General features: G+C 38.0%; 1 protein-coding gene across 7 annotated transcripts in view; it reads right to left on the bottom strand.

Moving 5' to 3' along the window:
- myo6a (myosin VIa) overlaps positions 1–21,595 on the bottom strand; it is an 87,265-nt gene that overhangs the window by 21,055 nt on the left and 44,615 nt on the right. For all 7 annotated transcript variants that reach the window (XM_015354651.2, XM_015354643.2, XM_015354639.2 and 4 more), the window contains exons 11-23: positions 14,418–14,598; positions 13,288–13,432; positions 9,065–9,222; positions 8,839–8,930; positions 8,214–8,286; positions 6,505–6,632; positions 5,815–5,910; positions 5,416–5,586; positions 3,329–3,367; positions 2,986–3,079; positions 1,023–1,153; positions 754–831; positions 389–518 (exon numbers count right to left, since the gene is read on the bottom strand). In XM_015354651.2, coding sequence (XP_015210137.1) covers positions 389–518; positions 754–831; positions 1,023–1,153; positions 2,986–3,079; positions 3,329–3,367; positions 5,416–5,586; positions 5,815–5,910; positions 6,505–6,632; positions 8,214–8,286; positions 8,839–8,930; positions 9,065–9,222; positions 13,288–13,432; positions 14,418–14,598 — 1,516 coding nt within the window. The remainder of the gene's footprint in view (positions 1–388; positions 519–753; positions 832–1,022; positions 1,154–2,985; positions 3,080–3,328; positions 3,368–5,415; positions 5,587–5,814; positions 5,911–6,504; positions 6,633–8,213; positions 8,287–8,838; positions 8,931–9,064; positions 9,223–13,287; positions 13,433–14,417; positions 14,599–21,595) is intronic.

Raw genomic sequence — 21,595 nt, forward strand, 5'->3', positions numbered from 1 at the left:
ACTAATAAGGTCAATGCAATAGTTCAACAGTAAAACACATTGGGCTGTCATTTGCTTGGTATAATAGTCTGTGCAGTACTTTTGCTTAGTAAGCGGGGAAAAAACAAATAAAAGGCATTTCTCACATTCCAGGCAATTTAAAAAGGTTGCGTGTCCTAAAACTTTAATAGAAATAATTTTATTATTACTGTGTGCACTGCAACAATATCACTTCAGTAAAAAGAAAGTTGATAATCCTATTTCAATTGTTCATTCTCCAGTGTACATGAGTAGTTAGGGCTTTTCCCAACTTAAAAAAACACTCATCAGGAAGAAAGAGAGATGTGGCAATCTTAAGAGAAGCAGCGAAGTCCTATAGTGCAGAAAGAGAAAGGAAAGAATTACATACATTTGATAACAGACAGTGCACACCATTGCACCTTCTTCCAGCGACTGCAAATCAGCCATTTATTGACACGCTTAACCAGTTCTGCCAGGTGATCAGGATCCGACTTCATGATCTGATCGAACTCTGCAAACTAAAAAGACAAACATATCCATTGGATATTCGATCTGGGGATTCATAACGGATTCCATCATGGCTGGGACACCGAAAAACACTTTTTATTTAGCAGCAATCGGACTACCCAGATGGGCCAAACAGCATTCCCTCTTTTATAACCCTTCGCCTGTCGTAAAAAAAAAAAAGAGAAAACGCCAAGTTAAGCACGCAAAAGCATGAGAGCGGTGGTGGAAAAAAAAAGGGTTTACTACCTTTCCAGGCCTGAAAAACACCCTTGTTAAACCAAACTTGTAGTCGTTTTCATTTAGTCCAAGTGCTTTAAACAGGGCCTGCCGGAAACAAAAAAAGTAGAACCGATCATTTGTATATACAAGGCATTTTGATGTTTAAGACAAGCATGCAGAAAGAAAAGAGGTATTGTAGGGATGGAAAAGAACTGATTTTTCCACTTAAACACAGGTTAACTTCCAACATTGTCCCGAGGCGTTTCAATGAAGGTGAAGGAGAGACGAGGGTTTACCTTGCAGAACAGCCTGGGGTCGAGACGAGTGAGCTTGGCTGGCATGTACTTCTTGTACATGTTGTACAGTTCATGGAAGGGCGCTCGGGAGGGGAACCCACCCTGCATGAGATCCAGAACGGACACCATTCCTGTGGAGCAGCCGGGGAAGATTTAATGGGATTGTTATCCTGCTTTCCTCATTGAAGAGCAACACTTTCTGTGCCAAAACTCTCCCCTTTGGGAGCTGAACTACTGTACAAATCGCGAGGTTGTGTCACAGTCATAGTATTGAATGTTTTTTGCAATACGATGCAGGGTAGGTAAAGCACATTCACTGACAGTACTGGAAAGAAAAATGATGACAAAGAGAAAACATTAAACTAAGCACTGACAAAATCTCAATGAAAACTAGAAGCAAAGGAAGACAGTGCATTGCCATGCAAATTCATTATAGAAAACTTTCAAGAAATGTTAGGAGCAGTTGCAGTAGCACAGACACCTGAAACAATGTATTATGGTATATTCAAGTATAGGTAAGAACTTATTCCAAAACAGCAAAGAAATCTGTGAGTGTAAACATACTAAAGACTTATTTTATCATGAAAATTCCAAGAGGCAATTGCACACCTGCAAGCAATGTCATATTAATACTAGCACTGGTAAACCAAAGAAGGAGGGTAGATAAGAAACTCTATAAGCATAGAGATCAACTCAGTTGAACTCCTACTTTATGTCACAATTATTTGTTGATGTTTGATATGCTTGGTTTTTACACTTGATGATGCCATCAAACAACAAAGTGGTCGGCACATCTGTAGATAAAACAAAAACACCTAAAACTCAGAACAGGTCACTGAAAAAAGTCAAATGAGAAAATGAGAACAGGCAGGACTAGAAGTGTCTGGGTCTTCTTAAACAAAACTGCATTACTAATGGATACTGTTGGTAAGTTTAAAGTATAGGTGATGATGGATTTGTAGTTTGTGGGTCAAGACATAAACCTGCAGCCAGGACTTTTTAAGAACCTCTAGTCTCCTAAAAAATACGAGCTCCAGTATGGTTTCTTGAGGCAAATGACCCCACAAAAATGTGGTCTCCGCAATAAGAAAATGAAATATGGACAATATGGACAGGGTGGATATGAAACTGCCAATGTGGACACACAAATCTCTTTTGTGGATGATATATGGTATACAGGAAGGAAATGGAAACATGGGTTTTGTGCTCGCTGAAGTCACAGTTGGCCTGAATTAGCTATCATAGCCTTGATCAAGAACATATCTCAGGGTGAGAGAGATTTGCTACTTTAGATTATCAAGACAAAAAGCTTGTTCACACAGAATGGTCATACAGATGCAAGTTTACCAGCACATTCCACACATTTACCAGTATCTTACTGCATGAACTCAAGTATAAACGATATGCAATTGCTTTGACACTAATGATATGGCTAACATTTGCGGTATCTGTGAGTCCAGTGTGCACCAGCCCAGGATATGAAAAAACCACATTGATATGGATTTTTTAGATCAATATCATGTTCTAGTGAGAACAAACCTTAGACTGATATTTGTTTTCTGCAATTCCATATAGTCATGGGTCCCGGTTTAAATGTGAATATGGGAGCCATTGCGAATTTGTAACTTGGTTACGTGAAGTGGATTAGCAGATACATCCAAGTATCCCCACAGTGAGTGTTTTAAAAGGTTCTAGTACAACCATGGATCTATATGCCTTCAGCTAGAAAACAAAACAAGATGAGGGAGTGAGATTGAGACCGACTGTCACAGAACTCCAGCCGGCTGGTCGATCGACATCTGTGGAGACCACTGAGCTAGATTGATGTCCACCAGTCACTCAAGAGTTTATATACATGGACTGCAACAGAGATCATAGTGTTAAATTGATCTATTGTGGTGAGCTGCACTGGATCTGAAAGGAAATGTTCTTGTTTCCAAAGCAACAGAGCATCTATACACACCTGAACACTGTAGCTGGGAGAGGATCTGTGCCCCTTCAAACTGGTGGCTGACCATCTTGAGATTTGGCTTCACACAGCGAATAAAACTAGACCCCTATCGATGAAGAATGGGAAAGTAACTTTAAGTTCAAGTGGAACTGGGTGATTGAAAGTCTATTAGTTTCCATGAGGTGAAGGTTATTAGTTTAATTTGCAGCAGGGAGGCTCTACAAACATCACCCTGATGTATCTTGGCGGAATTTAAAAATAAAAACCCTGACTATTTCGCTTTGGACATTATATATGCTGTAAAAAAAATAAAACTAATTTCAAATAAAACAAGTTCTTAAGTTTGAATACATACCGTACTGCGAAGCTTTTCAAGTAAAATATTTAACTGCGTCTGTAAAACAAAAAATTGCCTTGCTCAGAAACTAATAACATGAGTTCTAAATCACAGCACATGCAGGTTAATTGCAAATACTTCACAAGTGTCGGCCTCCAATTCAGATCCTTTTAAAAACAAAGTAAAGTGCTGATTAAAACACAGAACCAGCATTCCTATGGTTTCACATTTAAAAAAGCAAAGACATTTCACATAATCGGCACCATGCAGACTGGTGAGCTTCAAAAACTTTCAGGAAACAAATGTGTTTGCCATGCAGTGACTAAGAAGCAGGTAACCCTTTTCAGACTGTTTTCAAAATAGTTCTCCCAAAGGCTCTACAATACCTTTAACAACATGGTACTTTTACAAAGCTTTAGATATAGCTTGGAATTTGATTGGGAGCTTGTTTTAAAATAGTATTATACAATGGGGAGGCTGAGCATACTCAATGGGCAGTAATCCAATTAAACTAAATATGTTTTCCAAAGATCTGTGAAGGGTGAATACTTAATGCAGATACCTGAAAAAAACAGGCATCTGACAATGCACAGTTGGCAGCCACATGATATTCCGATGCTTATTTTTTAAAGTTAAACACGGCTATGTAATGAACTGAATCTAATTTGTTGTACTATTCTCTCTGAATCTACATTTTATTGGGCTAGAAATCAATAACCTGTCTTTTTCAAGTATCGGCTGTCTGTAGCAGCTGAATAACATGCCCACAAAAACTCCTTGTCACAGTACAGAATCTTATTTACTGACCTACAAACTACAGGCAATTCGACAGGATCTGTAAGTACGGAAAGGAGTAAGCTGAAAACCTTCTTGGAAACAGTCTTTGCAATCAATTAATTATATTCCTATTGAAACTCTCAATGGTTTTTACTGATTATTTTCCATCTTCTGCTTTACCCAAAAGCAGTTCTTAACTTTGGAAATTCTCTCACTTCCCAGAAATACTGCTTAAGAACACCTATAACACCAAATCACACCCACCAGATATTAAAAGACAAAAATGAAGGGCGATGTAAACACATCCAAATTTTATGAATCCATACACATAATGTAATGTTGTTCTTTAAATACCTTAAATGAATGTGAATAAAGTCTGTGAATCAAGTCCTAGCCATTACAACCTCGCAGAGACAGACTCAAAACGAACATTTTCTATCCGTCAGAATGTCTCCCTATTCCTCCAAAACAAACAGCTGTCTGCCTTCTCACAATAAACTGCACTGTGCCAAGGAATAGGGACAGAAACACAAGGCAACAACTTCCAGACAGGGCTCCTTACGGAGGAGAAACGGTGCTGAAAGGGGTTAACTGACTCAATCAAAAAGCATTTCCTTAATTCTTCCGTAGATGCAGTGAGTGACAACAGAGACTAGTTACCTTGCCTCTCTGGATGATTCTACTTTTCATCGTGACTGATAAAATCCCTATAGCTTTTTTTTTTATCCAGCAAAAAAATAAGAGTTTTCTGAGGAAAAGGATCAGGAACGGGAGGAGCTCTACATGTTTAGGATGCGGAACAAAGAGAGGAGAACAGTGGGAGGGAGAAGCATTAGAACACACGGTCGCAGGTAACAGGAGCACAAAGAGAACACGTCGCCTCAGATGGAAGAAAGCCTCTCTTGCTGAAATGTTTTTGAAAGCAACATCTCCTGATGTTCTCTTAGCTTTAGACCCTTGCGTTTCCGAGATAATAGAACCCATTTGTACCAATGCTATCAGACTGAAGCCAAGCATTTTGACAATCTGTTCTAGGAGCAATAAGCAACATTTCACGGAGAAAATGTTCTTTTTTTTTACATTTAACATCTTGCTTTACCGCTAGAAAACAGCAGGTATTCATTTGGATTAAACATATAAAGCTTTATGTTTATAACCAGGCCTAATGAAATAATGAAAATGGAAAGCGAACACTTTTAAATCCGAATTTCATCCAAAAAGATTAAATTCTCAGATTAAGATACCTTTTAAAATGACCACTTTCAAAGACATAACCACAAATGCATCTACAGTATTTTTAATCAGTACAGTTCCTTCATATAGCTCACCTTAAATTTGTTGCCCACACTAATGAAGCTGAGCTTTCCGGCCTTCTGTTTTGAGTCCTTTGTGTTATTGGAATTCTCAAAAAGCTCCCGGACAAATTTATCCTTAGACTCGCACACCAAGTACTCCAGAGACATGTGCAGGGCATCGTTATTCTTCTCCACAAACTGGGTCTGGAAACAAAGTAACAAAGGATCACGAAACCGTAAAACAGCCTTTATAACCAACCACCCTGCTTGTATAAAAACATTTTGAAAATGAAAACAATTACAATCCTGGGCTCTCGGGGAAAAAAAGGTCAAATTATCTTCAAGATGTATAGGTAACATCTACATTACCAAATGTATTTTAAAGCGATTCATAAGGCAACGATTCATAAAACAAGCAGAAGTTCACCATACTGTTTCATAGCACACAGCTCCCGCAAAGTGCCTGATGATGAAGCCTTCATCATCTCTCACATTCCTATGAATGGCCAGCTTGGATTTCCTGGGGATCTGAGGAACATTAAAAATTATTAGTTCACTCTTAAATGTAAACTTTAAATTATTGACTTTTTGGGTGGAATTTGGAGTTCTTATAATACATACTTTCGGTGATGTTATGTTCCTGTCTTTGCCAAGATTTTTTACTACTGTATGTTAGAACAATAGTCAGTCATATTTCGTCGCCTCACTAAATGATGAAGAGGTTAATTTATGAGAAACAAGACCAACCAGCTTTTGTGACATGTGGCATTATATTCAGTTACTGTATATTTAATAACTCAATGCCACCGACAGGTAAGTTACCAGGTCTATCTAAAACAGGAGAATGCTTCCTCTAGATCTGGACTCGCCTTGAAATTTCCCCTATTTCTGTTTTGGCTTAGTTTAGATTCAGTTCATTGTTTTACCAAACAGGAAGAAACCATTTGCGTGTTTCTACTGTATGAGCTTCAGTACAGCATACATTTTCCTATAGTTAGGCACTATAGGATATAGGTAAAGAACACGACTAAATATTCATTTATCTGATGGCAGTTACTATCACTTCTAGATGAGCAGGACTGTGCAAACTGCCATACTGTAAATCACTGAAAGATATCTCACTGTGAGTCTGAAGTGGTCCTTGTGCTTATTGTGCACTGTTTCGGCGAAGTGCTGGTCGCTGGGCTGAGGCAAACGGTTTTCTTCATCCAGAATGTCCAGGATACCCACAAGCTTCGCTTCAACCAGGTCTAACAACAAACCAACAACGGCACATTCAATAGGGAGGCTTAAAGCAAAAATATTATAGGGAGATGAGTGGAGTACAAACATGCAAATTAATCCTGGCCACTTACTGTACAGTACATGAAAAAAGGAAGCCTGACAAATTTTGAAGCTTTTTTTAATAGTTTCCGGACTACAATATTTTTCCCATCTTTCGTATTGAATCTGAAAATGACCTGTGAAGAGATCTGGGTCTCTGCACCGTAAAATGTACTTGAGAACAATAAATACATTTTGGATGGTGAAATATCATGCGGGTGGGCTCTTTTTTCTTGTTTGTTGCCGCTTTACCTCAGAGGAACTCTGGTTTGTTCATTGTGATACATTTTAATGTAACACAGAAAACCTGCAATCATTTTAAGATCAAAGTATTATCATCCATTAAAATTACGCTGTGAGAGACATCACAGTAAAATGCAAAACTCTTCATACCACACATCTTGACACAATGAATACCTTTTTCTATAATCTTCCATTTTGCAAGCTAATGCAGGCTATTATTGTGCTTCTCTATAAAACTGGCTAACCTGTGCTGCTCTTCAGCAAACGCAGGCTGAACATATTCAACTCATTTTGGTACAGAACACAAAGTAGCAGTTTTTTAGCTCACAAATTGTGAGTTTGCTCAACAGAATTCAAAACACATTTGTTCAAAACATGCAATATTTTCATTTAAAATGTGCCTGCAAAAAAAAAAAACATTGTGCTTTAAGTACATCATAATTATACAAAATATAGCAATACAAAGTCTGAAAGACAGGAGAATAGTTTTAAGATGATTGATCTCCATTTTCCACATACCTGTATTTAAACTGTTTATTTGCTGCTATACACCTTGTACTTCTGTTTGAAAACACTTTGTCTGCAACTGCTAAACTGCAATTTACTGTAGCCTGTCATTGCTGCACTCACAACGAATTGCTAACATTAATTATCTTTATTTCTAGAAGATACTTATTAGATAAAGGTCATTTCACAATAAAATACCCTGTTACTCTTACAAAACCGTTGTGAACATCCTTAAATGGATCCTCTAGTCTCCCACTCGTGGTGTGTCATCTATTTGTAAGGTGCTGTGACAAACTTTTTGAAAACTACAGGCCACATCATGACCCACTATGTTTTCTTGTTCTGTCAATGACACAAGTTATTCCTGCTTTCTCAACAAAGCACTCCTTGTCTCAGGCATGAAAAGCAAAAACATTATTACCATGATAAACCTCCCCCCTGCAAGGCAAGACACTACAGATCTAATCAAGTTGAGACTTTCAAACCCACGTTTTAAGGCTAGTCTCTGTATTATGGGTGGATGCACTGTATATACTGTAGATATATCTTTTGTTGGACTTTTTAGAATCATCTTCCACATCTTTATCAAAACTTAAGATAAAACATTTTCACATTTGCATAAATTATATTTGGTTTGACATTGCAAATCTGGAATGTGGGATTATCTGTGGCTATCTGGAAAATTAATTCTGCACTCTAAAAAACGGTTTCATAAGGCCAAGAGTGTTTGTGCCGCTATAAAGCAAGCAGAAACGCACCAATACAGTCCTGGTTGTCAACATAATGAACTTCATTCACTCCCAGACCCTCCTTCTGATACAACTCTTGCTCCTGGAACAGAAAGAAATGTATTTTCAGCTAGCATTGCAGACCAACCTAAAGCAAATCCATCCATCAGGCAGGACCATGGGTCTTAACTCACATTAATCGTTATCACTGCAAGGCAATTTTGCACGATCTACTGTAAGCAAAAACTGCGCCTAGTCATTACTTTAATTAGTGATCTCCAAGGAAACCCATGTTTTACAGCGACTGGTGCATCATTTCCTCTGAAAGAAAAAAACATGGCAATGTTGGGGCAATGTAAACAAGGAGATTCGCCCAGGGTGTGTCACTGGTGTGTTGTCTGTGTTACGTCTAGCATGAACTTGCTAGAACAACAACATTACTACAGTAATGGTACTGTATACTGTATATAAAGACAGGGGTACGTTTTGCATGCATACTGAATAGTATTAAGTATTAAGCCTGATAGCACCCACACTGATGTTGTTCCCGATTATATCTTGTATTCATGAATGTCATCAACGAAAATGGCCCTGCAAATACTACAAATCCAAACACTGAAGCCGACACAACTCGGCAACACACACAACTTCATACCTCTTTCAGGATTCTCTCATTGAAGAACTGCTGCAGCTTTTCATTACAGTAGTTGATGCAGAACTGCTCAAAGCTGTTGTGCTCAAAATATTCTGAGAAACAAAAACACAGGATTAGAGCACATTCATACAGCGCCAGCTAACAAAATTTACAACAGGCAGAACATATCTGATGCACATAAATCTGCAAATGAAGCAAAAGAACAGCAAAGTAGGTAGTTTCTCACCAAATCCAGCGATGTCTAGGACACCGATGAAAAAGGACGAGCTCTCAAAGGGGAAGCACTGGTTTACTCTCTTTACGACATGATCGAACAGACGGCTGTACACTGCTTTAGCCAAAGCATCCCGGGCGTTATTAGCTTGTTCGACCTTCAGCGGGACTCTTGAAGGATAATGCAAAACAATTAACACAGAATGATAACAACAGACCAAAATAATTAGAAAAGACTGTTCATATGTGTGGTACAATGCCAAGAAAAACCTTTTCTGTCAGCTTCAAGATATGGTTGAAACCATGTTTTCACCAATAAAATCTGGAATGTTTTACTGTGCAATGTATCTTTTGTTTGTTGACTACATTTGCAAATACCACTGGTTGGGGCAGGAAACTGACTTCCTTCATTTCCATGTACTGTAGCTGAATGTACTTGATCACCAGGCACCCCGAACTACAGTAGACCCAGATTAGCATGCATCGTGGATCTTGGCACACTTTTTTGCATCCTTCCCAGGGACTACAAGTGCAAACTAGCTTTAATTAGCTCTTTTAGAAACCTCTGGTGCATCTTAAAAGCAGTGCTCTGTCCCTGTTGGTAAACTAAACTAAAAAAAAAAACATCACCGCTTTTACTCCTGAAGACTAATGGTGCTAGCCTTGACAAAGTCTGTAAACACAACAACAGTACATGTTCCATTACAAAAATTATTGGTGCGGACCACACTCCAACTACAAAAACATGTACAAGTGTTTGGTGTGTAATGGACTAAAACATCAAACATACAGTACTGTACTGTATGTCACACATGCTACTTTTAATCACTTTTATTTATCAAATTTAGCAAATCTTAACTCTACACATGGTTCATTTCTTTACAGACAGGATTAAAGTTGTTCACTGGGACTTTCCAACAGCACATTTCATTGCTTATCGATGTAAAGCTACTGCATGAATCTTTTCCTCGGATCACATAGCAGGAAGTAAATACAGATCAACAGTATTTCAACCTTGGCTTCTGTATTTAAAAATCACTTTCTCTTCTGTGTGAACAGATGTACTGTACTTAAGAGAGATTTTTTGTTACCAACTTTAAATAAACACTTTCTTTTATTTCATTTTTACATGTGAAACACTTTAATTATCTACTGTGTACAGTGAATGATTTAATAGAAATTTAAAATGTAAAATGCATGGGAAAAAAAAATCTTTTTATCCAAATGAGGTTGAGAGCCTTTTTCATTTATCAAGTGGCATAGTTTCACGTTATGCCCTAACCATATAATAACTATGATGAAAGTCATAAAGATGTCACAAGCAGTGATGATTTAAAACCTGCTCTCTGAAGGACAGCCTACTCACACATGGGTCAGAGCTTCCATTCATAAAAGCCAATTCAATTTAGAATTTCTTCCTTAACTGGCTATAACTACACAGCTGTTAACTATTTTTGGGAAGTTCTGACTTTTCTCTTATCTACGATTATCACCTTGAGTAAAAGGTAAAGTTATTGTTTCTACAATCAATCTGTTTTTACAACAGAAGGTCACTGAATGCTGTGGCATATTGAATACAATTTAATACCAAAACTATTCTTATTAATAGAAAAAAGAAAAATCATGTAAGGATATCTTACATTCTGTGGCCATGAGTAAAGAAATGCTGAATTTTGGTGGATAAACGTAAAAATATTTTACATTTTTGCTTTTGCACAAATGTTCTTTGAAATAATCTTCAAGATATATTCTCACCCGTTATTTTTGCTGGGGAATTACTTAACACAGAAAGGACATATAAATTCACACTACTTCAAAGATGTACTTCAAATTAACATCTGGAACAGGATTTGTGTACATCCACAGGTTGGTCCGAAAGTAACACACAAATCTTTTTTTAATTAATTCATCAAAGCTATTCAATTCAGCCTGAGAGAAAAAAAGTGGAGCATTTCTTTCTGGGCAACCTTCATAGACTTGTCTACAGTGATCTTATAAAGATATATGCATACCCACAAAAGGATATATTATAAATAAAGTCAGAATATTTCCAGATCTGCCAATTGTAGTGTTACATTTCAGCGAGCTCTTAGAACTTAATAATACTGCACACACAAAACACCCCCAAGGACAACTAGGCCTCTGCCCCATCAGAGTTCACTCTGTAGTCAGTCCAGCAAACAAACTCATTCAAATACATTACATGCACGAAGAACAGAGTTTATTGGAACATAAAACAAGACTTGTAAAACACCCACGTATTAACAGCTCTGTGCAAAAAAACAGAAGTGTGCGTTTATTGGTTCTTCATTGACATTTCAGATTTATTCTGCCAGATTAACTAAGGTTTAACTAATCTGCTTGAATTAACTTTCTTTATTCCTTTCAAAATTGTGCAGACCTCAAACCAACTTCTCCCCTTGACTGGCATCTACTAAGGCTATAAAGATTGAACATTTTCAATTTAATCTTCTAAGTCTAGGAAAAACTACCTTCCTTTGATCCTTGTTAAGGGTACCAATGCTGCTTTTTACGATACAATGTATAGCATTTAAATACAGTTCTGTGCAGCATGTCATGATCTCTCTGGAAACACATTCTGTCACTGTCTTGACAGTGATATATCTGATGCTTTGTATTCAACCCTTTTTTATTTTTCTTCAAAGCACTCTCTGGGCCTGTGGCATACATTTTATACATACAAATTATGTCCATCATTTTCATTCTGAACATGGGGCGCTTTCATTTCTATCAAATTTAACTCCCACATACCTGTCTTTAACCGATAAACATTTAATCAGATTTTGATCACAATAAGAATGTGGGCCATTTCTTCTGTCTTTGACATCAGCCAACATTAATAAGTTTGTCTTTTCAATTTTGACAAATTGCATATAAGCAGTCAACCTCACTTTTAACTTGTCAACTCTCCAAAATGTACCACTATTCAGATCACAGACATGAATATTAGAAACAAGCTCAGAAAAAAAAATTTGATTCGTCTTTCTCCAAGCAGCAAAATTGCAATATCAGTAACTCGTCTCACTTTTATTTTTTACTGTCCTCCAGTGCACGGTCAAAGGAAAAATGATTAACGTCCTGTGCAAATGTCTAAAGTGATCCTGAAATGTACTAAATTTAACGGAGGCTTTCTGTCTTATGCAATCTGTAAAAATAGACTACTTAGATGTAACAGCTGAATTTAAATCCCCTCCTGCCCTTTTAAGTCACTTAACCACTTTCAATTGTCAGTATTAATCGTACACAAATATGTTCAAACACAGACGCTGCCTATTCAATGGATTTGGCTGAAGGGTATTGTGATGAATCTGGTTTCCAGACCAGTTTTACAAACAGAGCTTCTTTCTCACCACACCAAACCTCCGCTCAGACCAACTCAAGAGGTAATCTCACAAAGCACCACCATTTTAAATCCAGATTTAACTAGTCCTAAATTGAATCTTGAACATGCTTCACTTTTCCAGTGTTGGAATAGGGCGTTTTAGAATTAAGACATATTTAACAAAACACAATTTGACTGAAGAAGTGACAAAAGACAACTGATGTCGACGAAGCGTGAATACAAACCTTTAATTACCAAGTAGCTGTCCAAATGTAACGTGTAACAAATGCTTCAAATGACACTGGAGATAAATTAAGCCAGAGTTCTTGTTCACTTACGAGGGAAAGGGTTTATTATTGCGTCACAAAATAGATTTAGCTACTTATTACAAAAGCAATGAGACAAAATGCCGGTTAATCTTACTTTAATATACTGTATATCAAAAATCCATGCAGGGGTAAAGGCAAGGTTATTTGTTTGATTCAGTGAATAACAACAAGGCTGCAGCATATTGTTTTTGTCCATCACTCATTAGAGAGATTTTTAAATCTCTGAAATTTCATTGTACACTTTCTATGACTACCTCAGTATTCCATGCAATCACTTTGGTAGGCCACTCTTGAAAAGGCTCAGCCAGTGAGAAGAAATGGACAACTAAAGTGGCCAAGGCAATTCTCACACTGGAAGAGGACCTATTTACTCAACACAAATGGGAACTGGCCTGTTCCAGAGTACCTGGCCTTCACAGCGGCCCCGTCTTCATCCTTTTGACTAGTCTAGGGAGCTTTAAGAGCTCCAGAATGAGGCTGGCCCTTTTTCACAGAACACACCAGGTCATAAAGATGTGCTTCAGCCTGCCTTTGTAAATAACTTAAAACGGTGCAATTTCTTACTTGATTACTGTTCCTTTGGCGCCCCCTGCAGTTGTCAACATGACTCTGGTAGTGAGACTGACGCGCAGATCTTCTTCATCCAGCCCCAGGAGCTCTGCACAATACTCCAGGGTCTGACTGGACTGGTTCTTCAGTGTGCACCCCCCTGTGCAGAAAGGCAATGGGGATACCTCAGCCCTGACGCATCAGCTCCCCGCCCCAGACAGCAGAGCCCACCGTGGATTCCAGTCCCACACCACGGCTGCACACTTCGACAAAACCGCAAACGTGTGGACAACCAGGCCCTCTACAACCCCGGAGAGGCGAGAACAGCGTGAAGGCAAGCGTCTCACTTTGAAAAGACAGCGAGCGGGATAACCGTCTGCCCATGAATGTACAACAAAAAAGAAAAGAAAAGAACTGCTTGAAGAGCTAGAGAGCTCAAAGTAAATAGGCGTTTACCAATTAAAATAAAGCTACTTATTATACTAAACAAACCAGTCAGTTTATTTAATAGCTCTAATTTTTTAAAAGGTATGCAGGAGTAGCCCTTGTGTCATAAAACACTTAAGAATTATAAAAAAAATAAATTACTAATTCGCAGGAACAATTAAAGTGAAAAATGCTGGCTATGAACAGGAACTTACAACAAGTACAACAAGGAATAGTTCTTCAGAGTTAACTGCATACTGTATAACACAGGATTTGACAAAAAGACAATGCAACAATCTTGTCAGCGTATCTTTTCTGCAGGGAATCATCTACACAACCTGTGTTCAATAAACCAACCCTCATGCAATATACTGGCAAAGCATACTTCTTGGATTCATGCTGCCCTTTAGTATAAAGAAAGAAAAGTTGTGAGGAGATTGCAATATGCTTTCAAAACCTGAGAAGGATGAAAGCAATAGGTCAAGTGTGTATTTTTTTAGAAAGTGAACTGAAGAGAAGAAAAGGCCACAGACTTTGAGGGAGTTTCTCTTAGTTTGGACAGGTTCAGCAGGATCTTTCAGGAAATTGTGCTGCTGTCACAGGGAGATCTTCCAAGAACAGACTGACTGGATTGTGACAACTTCGTGAACGCATAGGGCGTAACGGACTTTCTTGCATTATGGGAAACTTGAAGGTCGGAAAACACGGCGCCCTCCCACCTGAGGTGCTTCCTGCCTCCTCAAAATCGATATTGCCCAGGTGCAGAACCCCAGCTACCACTCTGAAGAGGTCCAGTTTCTCCGTGTCATCCAGACCGATCTTCTTCATCGCGACACACATCCTGTTAAAGTCGCCCTGATCGTCAAGCAGGGGGTCCTTCAGAGAGCCAGCTTTTAAATGCTGTTAAACAGTGACAGGCTATATTTTATTCCCCTTTCACGGAAGGTCAGCAAAAGACTGCTGCACACAAACACAGGACAAAATCCATTGCCTTATATATACACACACTTACAGGTAATATGGTATACACACAGTTTGTACCACACACACCAGAAGAGGACAGGTTGCTCTTGACTCATGATCTCCACAGTCTCACTCTAAGGAAATCAGACTTCAAATTGGCAACAATGGATAAGTTTACATGCAAACATAGAAGCTGCACCTGTTTTACACTGACACATTTGTCATTCCTTTCTTCTGTTAATGCTTAAATGTGGTTGCCTCGCACAAAAAGATTGTGTCTACAATATATGAGTATTTCTGCTACAAGCATGTAGAGATGTACTGGAGAAACAGTCCACACAACACCAAAAAGTGTATTGGTGTCACCAAAATGATTCAAAAATCGTTTCAATCAACAGCTGATGCCAATAATCTTGTCTCAAACTTGTCTATGAACAAACATTTCACAATAAAACTAATGACATAAACATGTCTGTTGTGATGTGTTTTGTTTGACTTCCGTGAGTCTACCCTTAATACAGACCTTCAGGCAACACCAGTAAAGAATAATTTGAGAACTTCCACAGTCTGGTGGAATAAGCTTTGCCGATTTTTCATTCATGGTTTAAACTGATCAGACTTATTGAGGCAACCTGGAGTTGCTTTCAAGCATTGGGTAGAAATGCTCATCATGTGCACACACCTGCTCCTCTGCAGTTCAAATTCCTGGTGGCAGCTGAGTTTATGGAGCTGCAAGAAAAGGGTTCAAGACCCACATGTTCACCAGCCATTGTTACGTAAAATACATGCTCTCCTGTAAACAGGCACCTTTACCCCTGTATTTTATACTTCACCTACACAAGGAAGAACCAAGCTGTACAAGTGAATATAGCTGGAAGATAAATGTACTTATGAAGCTGTTGCCAAGCACAACACCTGTAATTTTAGTCTGAACCTCTGTTAGGTGTGATACAGGAATTTAAACTCTGCTCTGCACGTTTGAGCGAGAAGCATGCATGATACTGTATGTTAAATCCCCACAGTAATGACGAGAGAAGCAGGAGTGTCTTCATTGCATGTAAACCCAGCCAATGTTTTCCATTCAGTCATTTCCTCATTAAAGAATAGTATTTGCATGAAATACTCAAAATGCTGGACAAGAAACGAACAACAGTAAAAATTAGCACAGAGTAGAAAGGAACAATTTTAGAAGAATGTCACAGTATGTTTTTACACTAAACACATTATTTTAAATCTACAGTAGCTGCTAACACCAGTGTTTTTGTTGTATTTTTCTCCTCCTTTGTCCTTATTTCAAGTTGAAATTAGATCCAATTATAATATATCCCTTATTATGGGGAAGGGGAATTTTGCCAGTGATAAAAGAAGCAGAATTTGAGCAACAGGAGCAGACATTTATTTTCTCAATTAGATGTATAGACATATCCATCTACTTCAGATTCAAGATGAATGTCCAAACTCAATAAGTAAACAAGCAGGGAGAACTAAGCCCAATATACTGTAGGCCTATGTCACAACAATGAGACTAGAAAATGAGAAAACAAAACAGAAATGATGTTTGTTTGGTTGCTGCTCTTAAATTAGTTGTGTTAGCTGATGTTCAGAAACTGTTCCTGATGGGGATGGGATATAGAGTCCCCAACACAACAGTGAATCTGTCTTTTGGCATTTTGTAGAGATGCCCACAGCTGACAGGAACATATTTGGTCCGTATTATGTTATATAAATCGATATGGAAAATGGCTCAGCGCACTACTATGAGAAAAAAATGATGGGGCAGGTTTGTCACTGAGGTGTGAGGAATATAAAGGGATTTAGATGTTCTTTTTTATCTGGTTTAATTGAAGTTCCCAACCGTGGGGAGAGAACTTGGAAATCATTCTGAAAGGACCACCGCAACGGATTCAAACAGTCAAGGCTCCTGGAGGAAATGCCAAGCCAATATCAGTCTTAAATGTTTATTTTTAATTATTTTTCCATACAAAAATAACTCTGGACATGGCTCTCTGAAAAAACTATCAAATGAACTGGATGCACACTCTCCCTAATCCAAAAATATATTCAATGCAGTCAGTGTTTCAGTATCCAACAGCCTTCATCAGTACATGCAGACAACGGCTTTAAGCACAGTTGAGTGTTCACACTCAACTTCAAGTGTGCGTTCCTCTTTAATTTTTGGCATTCCAGCTCTAAGAATAAAGAAATGTACAAAACTTCTAATTATGAACATTGACTACATTTATGATTTTCTACACATATTAATAGAAACAACACTGGTATGTAGAAGCTTTTCTTCTCTATAGAAAAGTGGATGACTGAAGGTGATGAAAATAAAAAGTTTATAGTTGTTTATACAAACTCATAAATGTTAATTTTCTCATTTTTCACAGTTCAATCTTCCCTGTTTGCGTTATTCTCCAAATCTCTTGAATACAAAAACAATTGCACAAAATAGGCATGCAGGATGTATTAATAAGAATGAAATGAAAGACTTTCACATCTAAATTAAATATATAACATTTATGAGCTATGAGGAAACCCTTTAACACCAATTAAGTTATTCTACTGAGATATTCTGAGCTTTGGAGCAAAGCAAAACAAATTTGGAGAGCCATTACATCAGTCAACCTACAGTGAATATATAAGAGAAAAATATCACACACAGCAATGTAAACACATGCATAAGTCTCACTACAATCAGCATAGATGTAAATACTGGGATCTTTTCATCTCAGGATTTACATCAAAACTTATTACAATCTCCCCTGATTCAACAAACCCAATCACCTTGTCGTCCTGATATCATATAGAGAAGAAGCAGTGCAAAAAGATTTATAACCTTGATTAGTAACACAACACTTTCTGTCTTCACAGAAGACCATTTCTCCATGAAAGCAGACTTAATAAGATAACTGCATAGCAGGGCTTTACTCTCTTAGCCTGTGAGTTATGTAAAGCGCCGCTATGTAATGCAGACAAAAGGAAACATTTCATTTTAAACCTTCTTTAGTGAAGAAGACATGAAGACAGTGTTAGAGAACAATGTAAGGAATCCTAATCATTAAAACCAAAGATAGGAACTGCGTGTGTATGTGGGGAGATTTTCAAAAAGTTGTGTTATAGCAGTGAACACAAGATACCAATGTAATCGATGATTATTTGAATAGCGAGGGGGTTTTCAAAAAAGAAATAAATTTATCAACAGTATTGTGCAATACTTTGCAAATACGTTGTTGAGGTCATTATGGGACAAACTGGATCTCTCACAGGCTACTGACATCTCAGCCTTTGACCACAACATGGCAATATAACAGGAATCCATTACCAGGGAACAACGCATTCAATTCCCCCAGTGATATTAAATTGATTTCCATCTTGCAGGCAGCTCAGCTTATCTGCCATGATGAACGAATTCAACATTAATAGAAGAAGCTATTAAATACTTTTTATACTAAGGCTTCTATGTACACTTAAAACTGCATTTACAAATAACTTTACGAAATATTTCAAATCCATAATCCTGTACCCATCACTTGTACATACACATTTTATATTGCTTTTGTTATTCATAACATGCAAAGCAGGCATCACTATCCAAGGTGAATCATAAGAACTTGAGAATGCAAGAGGTTATAAATGGGCAAATTTTGCTTATTTGCTCTCTAGTAGCCACTAATAACACCTTCTTGCATTTAATTAGTACCTTTCATCTCAAAGGGCCTTAAAGTACTTTATATACAAGACAGAACCCACTACATCTTCTACCAGAGTGCAGCACCCACCTAGGTCATGCACAGCAATTATATACCAGCAGAGAAATTGTGTCACTGATTGAATTAAAGGGAACATTTAAGTAAGCCATATTAGTAAGTTAGTAAGTTTAGAGCAGAAGTTTGGAAAGACACTAGGTCACTGTTTACAAACAGTGCCACTGGCTCTTTCATGAGTAGTCAGGATGCTGGGGTTTGGAAATTCTGGACCACAGGACAACACCTGCTGGTCCACCATCTCCATTATCGCCGCGTCGCAAGAACAGACCACATCCAGCCTTGCTTCGTTTCTGGAAGCTCACAGGAGAAGGCTACAGGTATAACAGCCAATGTCTGAAGAGCTCAATTCACCAGAGCTGATGGAATTAAAATGGTGTTTTTCCCTCAAAACTATTCTCTCCAACATTCCTTCGCTGTATCTATGCAAATTTGGAAAAGGTCAGGCCTAGGTACCCTCTTTGTGCTGCATTTCCTGAGACAGCTTTAGATGCATAGGATGGTGTCAATGTTTCTCATGTGGAAAGTATATCTTGTACACCCAATATATCCTACTGTATGTTCATTATGTCACAGAAAGAGATACAGTACCTAACCCCCTTGAATTCCTTCTGAAATTGAAAATCCTTGTTTTTACGTTTTAAAATAGTGTGTTGTCTTTTTTTCTAATGGTTGTGAACTACAAATGGCAAATATTTGCGTAATATGTATACTGTATTTGTGGAATCTGTGACTTTGTGTTGTGATACTGTCACAGATTCAACAAGAGGGAATTGGGACAGGGGGGTACCCACATGGGTGTCAGTGATCTTTCTTTGGGTGTGTTTGGACCTCCTTCCTGTTCTTGTTGTCTGGAATGGTGAGAGTGGAGTGAATTGAGGGGAGGGCTGGTTTTATTCTCTTAAAAGTCAAGGACAAAAATTTCACTTTTGTTGCTGTTATTTAGTTTCTCTACTCACATAGCTGCTGCCACATGCTTTATACTGTACTTCATTCACTCCAGCCATTTATTTCTCTAACACCTTTGACACCCATGACTAATGTTTCCATTGTGACCTGTAGCATATATGGACTAAACTCTCCAACCAACCTTCTTAGTTGTTTCAATTTGCCATGAAGGAAAAAACGCAGATTTTGCCATGATGCAAGACTCTCATTTGATACAACAGGATGTCTATCAATCTCCTAATAAACACGGCTCATATGGTAGTCTTCTCCTCTATAGAGAACAAAGTTTTAATTGTATTATGAATTCTCACGTTTTACTACTGGTGTCAGGAGGAGTCATAAACTACAGATACTGAAATGGTTTAAACTAACATTTCGAGTAAACAAAAGTTGTTTCAGCTGATTCTTCCACTGTTGGCTAACACTGGCAAGCAGTTTGGCTGTAACACTCAGGCAAGTTAGAGGGGTCCAGGTGTGAACACACCAAGCAGTGAGAGACATTGTACTGAATTAGTTGAACATACCGATGGGCTCACAGTCACATGGCAGGGCACCCTCCTACACTGGCATTAGGCTATGACCCCTTTTCATAGGAGTTTCAAGATTTTGCAGCAGGGATGCACCAACATCTGCAGCAGTTGGCCATCTCCAGGCACAAGCCACGATTTCAGCTTTTTCAACTCCCAACACTTTCCCAGCCCTGCACGGCCTGTCTCTCAGTGCAGGGTTAGTGTGCCGATCAGGCCTGATCAGCCTGAGCCTCCTCAAGTTCAACCTATCTCTTTGCAGCTTCAACAGCAGCTCCCAGAATCACCTTTGGTGCATTTTGTTTTTGAAACAGATGCAGAGTATTTTTTTCCCCCCAACACAGGTGATACACCTGTTTAACAAAAAAACATTTTTCCAGAAGCAAATTAAGTCCTCGAGAATAAGAATCATTAACACTTTTTCATATTCCCATGAAAATATAAAATAGTTGTAAATATCACTTATAATTAATACACTGAATCAACACTAGGAATCAGATCAGCCCAGTTTCTTCATAACAAAATATGCATAGCAAATACTGAAAATACCAAAAACAGATGTTTATACATAAAGATTCCAGATTCCCAATGGCATTACTATTTGAAAATCTCCACGGTAAAATCTATCGGTTTAATGGGTCAAATTCATTAATTCCAATGACAGTCTGACAAGTGTTGGGAAATTCTGGAAGCTATGGACCCTCAAACAAAGAGTTTTTACTTCTGAGTTCCAAATTAAGTGTTTGGATTTCACCACTAACAAGCAAACAAACAATCTCATGGTTTAGATGGTATTATGGTTTGCTGATTAATGCAGGTGAAAAGAACAAGGACAAAAAATTAAAAGGAAGCTGTTCCACTCTCATTATTCAAATTATTAGCAGAATCAACTGGTCCTTGTGCATTTATAAAACGTATGCATCACATATTTTTCTGTGATGAATGGATGGTAAGAACCTTTACAATGTAGTACTCTACAAAAATCTGCACCTTAAGCACCTTCACAAACAGTATACCCTCCAATATCACTTGCAGTCTGCACTCAGAGCTTTGATATTGTTTTCTGTGGTTCTTTCATCAATTCCACACCTTCCGAGAGCGCTAATCCCCCTGACATGCATTGCTGTTGTCTTCTTAAGACAGTTCAATAAGATGAAGAGGCATTAAGTGAGCAACACAAAAATTAGCAGAACAAAGCACATGTCAGTTTTCTTTTGTATCACAAACAAATCTCAATGGGCCCAATGAAAGAAGGAAAAATGCAAAATCTAGTTCAAATACTGTTTAATTTTTGATTAGGGAATTTATATCAATTATGTTAATATTTTGTGTGTATAAAGGCTTTATTTTTAAACCATTCCTTTACAGCATCTCAGGTTGACTGTAGATTTTATTTTTACAATGCAAAAGTAGGATCAGTTTTTCTTTAGGTTTTCAACACAAGGTCTCTAGTTTAGGTGCAGGTTTCCAAAGGACATACTGTACTGGTTGAACACTAAAAACAGGGCCCACGCTGTAAGTTTACTCTGTGCTTTCAACCTGCTAATACACTAAGTTTAAAAAACACAAGGAAATTCTTACCCAAGCACTGACCATCTATCTGAAATTCAGAAAACCGGTCAACCTAACTCCAGAGTCCCACGTGTGCACATATACTGTACATAAATATACTGAGCAGCAACACAAACTCAC

This window comes from Lepisosteus oculatus, chromosome 2 (genome assembly GCF_040954835.1).
Source record: "Lepisosteus oculatus isolate fLepOcu1 chromosome 2, fLepOcu1.hap2, whole genome shotgun sequence".
Classification (NCBI taxonomy): domain Eukaryota; kingdom Metazoa; phylum Chordata; class Actinopteri; order Semionotiformes; family Lepisosteidae; genus Lepisosteus; species Lepisosteus oculatus.